Genomic DNA, 7902 nt, shown 5'->3' on the forward strand with positions numbered 1-7902 from the left:
CCACGATTTGGATTACCCTTGAATTGTTAATAAACATCTGCGATTGGATCTCTCATTCTCCCTGTTTCACTGGTCGCGAATCGTTACAGAAGGACTCCATCCTCAGAGATCCAGCGGTATGTCTACTCCAATTTCCTCCCCAGCCAACAAGCAGGAGAGGAATGGCTTTGAGGGACCTCGCCTGGTTGTGTTCCGTGGGACCAGGGGAGGTCACTCAGGAGTGAGTGGTCGAGAGGAGGTCCGACATCACTCTCCCATATGGCCCACCGGAGACCCTGAGTTCGGCTGGGAACCGCCGTCTCACCAGTGTGGATGGAGAGGGGAAAGGAGGCGCAAGTCTGCCGAGCCAGCACCACTGCACAAGATGGCCGCCAGTCCAGTGCCGCTGCACAAGATGGCCGCCACCCCAGCGAAGCTGCGCAGAATGGCCGCTGACCCAGCACCACGAGGCAAGATGGATGCCAGCCCAGTTCCACAGCACAAGATGGCCATCAGCCAAGCACCACGAGGCAAGATGGATGCCAGCCCAGTTCCTCAGCCAGCACAAGATGGCCGTCAGCCAAGCACCACGAGACAAGATGGATGCCAGCACAGCGCCACAGCACAAAGTGGTCACCAGCCCAGCGCCATGGTGCAAGATGGCCACCAGCTCAGCGCCAACGCCCAAGATGGCCGCTGAGACATTTTTGGATTATTTCTCCATGCTGTCAAAGATCCTAGAGATTCCCAAAACTGTTCACGTCTCGTCTGCTGAGCCAGCACCACAGTACAAGATGGTCACCAACCCAGAGACACTGCACAAGATGGACGCCAACCCGGAGCCACTGCAGAGGACGGCAGCTACAGTGGGCTTTCCTGAGTTGAGTCAGGTTCCCGTTGACCCTCCAGAATTGAGTCAGGTTCCGATTGACCTTCCAGAGTCGAGTCAGGTGCCCATTGACTTTCCAGAGTTGAGTCAGGTTCCAGTTGACCCTCCAGAGTCGATTCAGGTGTTCATGGACCCTCCAGAGTCAGGGTTAGTCACCGTCGACCTTCCAGAGTCAGGGTTAGTTACCGTTGATGGGTTAGTCACCGTCGACCTTCCAGAGACAGGGTTAGTCACCGTCGACCTTCCAGAGTCAGGGTTATTCACCATTGACCTTCCAGAGTCAGGGCTAATTCCTGTTGACCTTCCAGAGTCGAGTCAGGTGCCCGTTGAATTTTCTGAGTTGAGTCAGGTTCCGGTTAACCCTCCAGAGTCGAGTCAGGTGCTCATGGACCCTCCAGAGTCAGGGTTAGTCACCATTGACCTTCCAGAGTCAGGGTTAGTCACTGTTGACCTTCCAGAGTCAGGGCTAGTCACTGTTGACCTTCCTGAGTCAAGTCAAGTCACTGGTGATCTTCAAGGACAGACTCAAGTCACTGGTGATCTTCAAGGACAGAGTCAAGTCACTGGTGATCTTCAAGGACAGAGTGTAGTCACTGGTGATCTTCATGAACAAAGGCAAGTCACCACTGATCTTCATGAACAAAGGCAAGTCACCATTGATCTTCATGAACGAATATAAGTCACCAATGATCTTCATGAACAAATGCAAGTCACCAATAATCTTCATGAGCAGATTCAAGTCAGCACAATCTTCTGGAATACAGTATAAACACCATGGGATTACCAGAGTTTCGTCACTTCTCGGTGGAACTACTCGAGCCTCTCCATGGTTCTGATGAACTTCCAGAGACTCATTATGTTTCAGTCGAACTCTTTGAGCACCCGACTGTTCCTGTTGTGGCCACGGAAGCTACCCCTAACATGTTCATGTCTTATGTTGCAGACTTGCCCAACCAGACTTGTCCTCCCGTTGTTCCGACCACACGGTTGTGGTGGTCTTCTGCTCCGCCCTTGGGAACTTTGATCTCGACCACACGGACGTGGTGGTCTTCTGATCGGCCCTGGGGGGCACCCTGACCACACGGTTGTGGTGGTCCTCTGCTCCACCCTGGGGGGCTTCTGCCCTGAACACATGGTTGTGGTGGTCTTCTGCTCCACTCTGGGGGACTCCGGCCTCGACCACAAGGATGTGGTGGTCTTCTGTTCCGCCCTGGGGGGCATCCATTCTGACCACACGGAGTTGGTGGTCTTCTGCTCCGCCCTGGTGGGCTTCCGCCCTGACCACATGGTTATGGTGGTCTTCTGCTCCGCCCTGGTGGGCGTCACCCTTCTGGACTCCTTGTTTTGTGTTGCACTTCTCTTGTCTCTGTTTCCCCATTTAACGTGGTTGTCTTGTCTCTGTTTCCCCATTCTACCTGTTCCTCTTGTCTCTGTTTTACCATGTTATCTGGCCCTCCGTCCCTCCCCCTAGTCCTCCACCGCTCCACCTCCCTCCTGTTCTCTTTGTCTGTTTGGTTTTCCCTTTGGTTCGGGTGGAGTATCTGGCAGCTGCTCCGTGGAGGAGGGGGTAATGTCAGGCTGTCTAGTCTCTGTTTCCCTGGGTGTCCACTAGTTGGCTCACTTCCCCTTAGGCACTTCACCATAGGCACTAGAATTCCTCTAGTCTGGTCCTGTCTTCACAGTAATTGCACTCCAGTTAATTGCACCAGGTGCAGGAAATCTATTGTCATTAGCCTCCTTATAAATACCAGTCGTTCCCTGTTGTTTGTATGGAGTCCTTACCCTTCTTATAACCAGCCTTCTCGTAATCCGAGTTCCTTCCTCATCTTCTCGTCTTCCAAGTTCCCGTTCCTTTTCCTTGCCTCTTCCCTCTTTTGTTTAGTTTATTTTTGGACTGTCTGTTTTGGCTTTGACCTCTGCTTGTTTTACCACGATTTGGATTACCCTTGAATTGTTAATAAACATCTGCGATTTGATCTCTCGTTCTCACTGGGTTTCACTTGTCGCGAATCATTACAAATCTTAACTACAAAGCTTATTTGTTACTTTTCAGTCAATTTAATGAGGATAGGAGAATAGTTTCATGGCCAGAAACCATTTTTCCTGAAATTATAAGATGTGATAACTTTATTAAAAGTTGATAAGTTAATATTACGGCCATTTGCTGGACAAACCACTCTTTGACTTGCATTAATTCCCAGTAAAAGATATCACAATAATTGATGTGAAGAATGAAATATTGACATATTAATGAGTCAATTACAGTGCCTTGTAATTAATTATTGATATATACAATTTACCTATTTTTCATCTTCAATAATTTTAATGTAACCGTCATGTGAGATATATATTAATCATATATCTGATTAATTATTAAATTTCCCTATATATCATTTGAGCTAACTTTAATGTAATACCCAGTGCGGCTACATAGTCGAAAATTAAGGCTGCATGTAAATGAAATGAGATGAGTATGTGTGCATCTTAATCTGAGAGACATAAAAGGAGCATCATTATACAACGTTTCTATTGACAACCGTCATTATGGCGAATAACAGACCTCAGAATGTCAAAACTGACCAATCAGAATTCAAACATTTCAGAGAGCCATGTAATAAAGTATTGTAACTCACCACGTGGAGGACTGAATCGCATTGGAGGAGGACTGTTGAGTTCTCTGGTCTGCTGCATTCGTTCTCTGATCTCAGTGTATTCTTCCCATCTGTCTGTAGATGCAAACTCCTTCATCCAGTCCTGTTTAGGAATCAGCTTCTTTGTCACACTGTCATAATAATCAATCTGCAGTCCATCCAGTGTAGACACAGAAGTAAACTCGTGATATCCTACAACCGTCGGTCCATATTTTCCAGAGATTTTAGTCTCGAGTGTGTGTAACTCTGAAAAAATATTGAACAGACAATCAACATCACAAAAAACATGATACCACACCATTATTAAAATAACTAGGATGAAAATAACAAATATAAGCATGATGTATGAAGCATCTGATGCAGATCCTAGAACACACAGAGAAACATATGCAAAATATGAAATGAATAATAGGGCAAAAAAATAAAAACAATAACAGATAAAAAGCAAAGGCATTTTCATGTGTTTGGCCCCTAAAATAAGTCAAATGTACAGTACATGGAGATAAAATGAACCAGGTTTTAACTTACTGCTACTGTTGGTCGCCACCTCTGTCAGAATCTTATGGGTTGGCTCCGTCAAACTCCGTCCTGTTGACTCTGGAACTTTACCTGCTTTCTCAAAAGAAGCTTTAGAGAAATGTAGGAGCTCTTTCAGAAAGTAAAAACACTCATATCTGTAGTATCGTTTCAGAAAATCAAGCCGTTCTCTTTCGTAGTTCCACTTCATCACTGTGGCACCTGCCTGTGATGAAGATGCAGTGTATCTGTTCTCCTTCAGGTCCAGTGTGATGAAATCCTTTCCATCATTACTGTACTCATCAAACCCACGTCTGTCTCCAGTCTCATCATCCCAAACACATCCATACACTCTCTGATACTTCTGAACACCTGAAAGAGCGGGAGAAAATACTATTCTTTATTTATTTTTAATGTACAAGATAATCCTTTGATGTTTCTAAATGTATTACAAGTGAGGGATAATGTACTAAAAAAGCCCTTCAGTGTGATACAAGACTCTCCTGAACACGCTGTCTGGGTTTTTTTTTTTTTTTTGTGATAATTGACTGGATGAACACCATCCTGCTTATCACATCTCTACATGCTGCATAAGTAAATAAGAAGACATAAAATACTGATATGTCTTATATTTGATTTTATTAATTCATTAAACGAAAAGCTTCCATGAACAAAAACAGTTCCTAGCACACAGCTTTGAATAAGATGGACAATTAAGAGATGATAGTCATTTAACTTATTATACAGCTTTTCACAACATAAATATCAAGCACATGAAAACGAATACTTTACCTGTTTATTACCTTATAATACATGACAGAGTACAAAACAACAGTTCTATCAACAAGACAAACACTTCACCAGTATTACCACAGTGCTCTGGTTTCATTTTACAGTAAATACAGTATAGTCGACAATTGAGGCTGCATTTAAATGAAATGAGACGAGTATATGTGCATCTTAATCTGAGAGACATAAAAGGAGCATCATTATACAACGTTTCTATTGACAACCGTCATTATGGCGAATAACAGACCTCAGAATGTCAAAACTGACCAATCAGAATTCAAACATTTCAGAGAGCCATGTAATAAAGTATTGTAACTCACCACGTGGAGGACTGAATCGCATTGGAGGAGGACTGTTGAGTTCTCTGGTCTGCTGCATTCGTTCTCTTATCTCAGTGTATTCTTCCCATCTGTCTGTAGATGCAAACTCCTTCATCCAGTCCTGTTTAGGAATCAGCTTCTTTGTCACACTGTCATAATAATCAATCTGCAGTCCATCCAGTGTAGACACAGAAGTAAACTCGTGATATCCTACAACCGTCGGTCCATATTTTCCAGAGATTTTAGTCTCGAGTGTGTGTAACTCTGAAAAAATATTGAACAAGCAATCAACATCACAAAAAACATGACACCATAAACTCTTAACTAGGGTTAAACACCACAAAGTGTCATAAATCTAATTACGGTTTGACGACAAGTCATTCAGTTTTTACTTTTGTTTTAAAGGCACCAAAAATTACAGCTCAATTATTTTTTATGGAACATTGCAGTATTTATTATACATTATCAATATTTTTTATACTAATTTTCTCTACATCTCTACACTTCTCCGATGACGAGGACGGAGCAACCTTTAACTCACATGAGATCCACTGATAGCAAACCACAAGCATCCAATAAAGCCATTTCTCACAATTTAAAATCAATACGTTTGCACAGATAACCCTTTTCCACAGAGCTGTGGCTCACAGACACCCTTAAACAGCAAGTCTATCCTTTGATTTACATGAAACTTTATAATTTACATTTAGCTATTCTCAGTCTTGTCTCATTTAGCATTATAGATAGATTTGCCTGCATGAGACAAGTATACATCAATGGAAAATACTCAATTTCAGTGCAGCTTCAACAAAACTTAATCCTGTTTTTCAGTCTACAAAGGATCAGCAATTAATAAATCTGTTAACTAGCTCATTAGCTGGGCTTTTTAAGATTTTTGAGAAAAAAATACATGTCAGATTAAACACATCTCATGATTTTCTGTCTATTTAACACACGGAAGTAGCTGAAGGCCTTTCTGACAGAGAATTCATAGTTTAAATGACTTTACAAATGAATCTCACCTGAACGAACCAAAGGTACGTAGATTAAGAAAATTAAGATCATTGCAGACGAAAATCCATTAATTTGACACATAATTCTTTGTGTAGTCATCGAAGAGCACTGCTAAAACTTTTTTAGCATTTGTCTTACTGGAATCAACAGGATAAACTGGTTACTGAGCGCAACCACAGAACATGTATTTACAGCTCTGGATAAACAGTCTTAAAGCAAAAGTTTAGGGTGGAAGCTTTTCCTCAATAACCAGTTTTTTCCTGTTGATTCAGAAAGAGTTTTAGCAGCGCTCTTCGACGACTACACGAAGAATTGTGTGTCAAATTAATGGATTTTCATCTGAAATGATCTTCATCATTTTATTCATCTGCATAGCTTTGGTTCATTCAGGTGAAATTAATTTCGTAAAGTCGTTTATACGATGACTTCTCTGTCAGGCCTTCAGCTACTTCCGTGTGTTGAACAGACAGAAAATCACGAGACGTGTTTAATTAGAATAGATTGGGTTGCCAAGGTTAAGATCAGAACCTGATTTACAGTCAGAAAATGTGCTTGAATAAGTGAAACAGCAGAACTCTGGCCAAAAGAAAATGAATGAATAAATAAAAACCCGGCAACTTCTCCAAAAAACACGAATATTGATAATAATAAAAAATACAAAAAGTTTTGAGTGGGACTAGTGTCACAAATGAATCAATTAATATTCATTTGGATTGTGATATTTTATAGTTATTTGATTTATGACACTGTATGTGGTCCTTTATCTGTGTTTAATATTTTTCAGCCTCTCACACACTCATCACTACTTACACTGGAGTAAATGGACAGACGGTTGCGGGAATCCAAGAGTTTTCTTCTGTAACAGGTGTTCACAAGTATCAGAGAGCGTATGATGTAGTTGGAATTATGTGATTGGACACATATATGGATTTGATGAGTACAGTTATGATGGACAGGATTTCATCACACTGGACCTCGAGGAGCTCAGATACACAGCATCTGTACCACAGGCAGAACCCACAGTGATGAAGTGGAACAATGACTGAGAACATCTAAAACAATACTATAGAGATAAGTGCACTGACTGGATATATTTCCTGACATCTAGGAAAGTGGATTTTGAGAGAAGAAGTAAGTTGTCTCTGAGAAATTCCCTTTGTGCAACAAGTATATATATATATATATATATATATATATATATATATATATATATATATATATATATATATATATATATATATATATATATGCTCGTTGAATCTCCAATGAAGATATAGCAGCTCTGAGTGTCACATTATTAGTCATCCAGGCAGGTAAGTTCGCTAGGTTCTTGTAACATCAAAGCCACAGTCACAGATCGTTCACTAACTTTCTCTTTCTCCTTAGGTGCAGAAGCCAGTAACAACTCAGGAGAATCACAGGAGATTTCAGCGACCATTGAATCACAGGTAAAGAGCTGGTGATCTGCGGTCCTGAGGGCAGCAGAACAAAGAAACAGGTTAGTGTAACACCAAAAGGTGAGTATACGTTATGTCTGGCAAGAGAGCTTCAGGAGACGAGAGAGAAGAGACTGTTCCTGTTGGAGGCTTGACAGGGATCTGTGGTGCAGGTGAGTGTTCTTATACTCTTATACTGACTGGGATCGTTGTTGATTGGTAGGGACCAGAAGAGCCTGATCACTGACACTAGTGATCTGGTCCCAAACCCTTTCGCCGTTCTCAAACCAGGTATTCACTGTAAGGAC

The 7902-nt window shown here is 42.0% G+C and overlaps 1 protein-coding gene across 1 annotated transcript in view; it reads right to left on the reverse strand.

Moving 5' to 3' along the window:
• The window catches only part of LOC113064643 (uncharacterized), a 13587-nt gene extending 7256 nt beyond the window's left edge, over positions 1-6331 (reverse strand). Inside the window, exons 1-4 of the mRNA XM_026235468.1 lie at positions 6167-6331; positions 5145-5408; positions 4048-4407; positions 3502-3765 (exon numbers count right to left, since the gene is read on the reverse strand). Of these exons, the coding sequence (XP_026091253.1) occupies positions 3502-3765; positions 4048-4407; positions 5145-5408; positions 6167-6257 (979 nt within the window). The 5' untranslated portion in view covers positions 6258-6331. The remainder of the gene's footprint in view (positions 1-3501; positions 3766-4047; positions 4408-5144; positions 5409-6166) is intronic.
• Positions 6332-7902: the final 1571 nt, after the last annotated feature.

The sequence above is a fragment of the Carassius auratus genome, chromosome 47 (assembly GCF_003368295.1).
Source record: "Carassius auratus strain Wakin chromosome 47, ASM336829v1, whole genome shotgun sequence".
Lineage (NCBI taxonomy): Eukaryota > Metazoa > Chordata > Actinopteri > Cypriniformes > Cyprinidae > Carassius > Carassius auratus.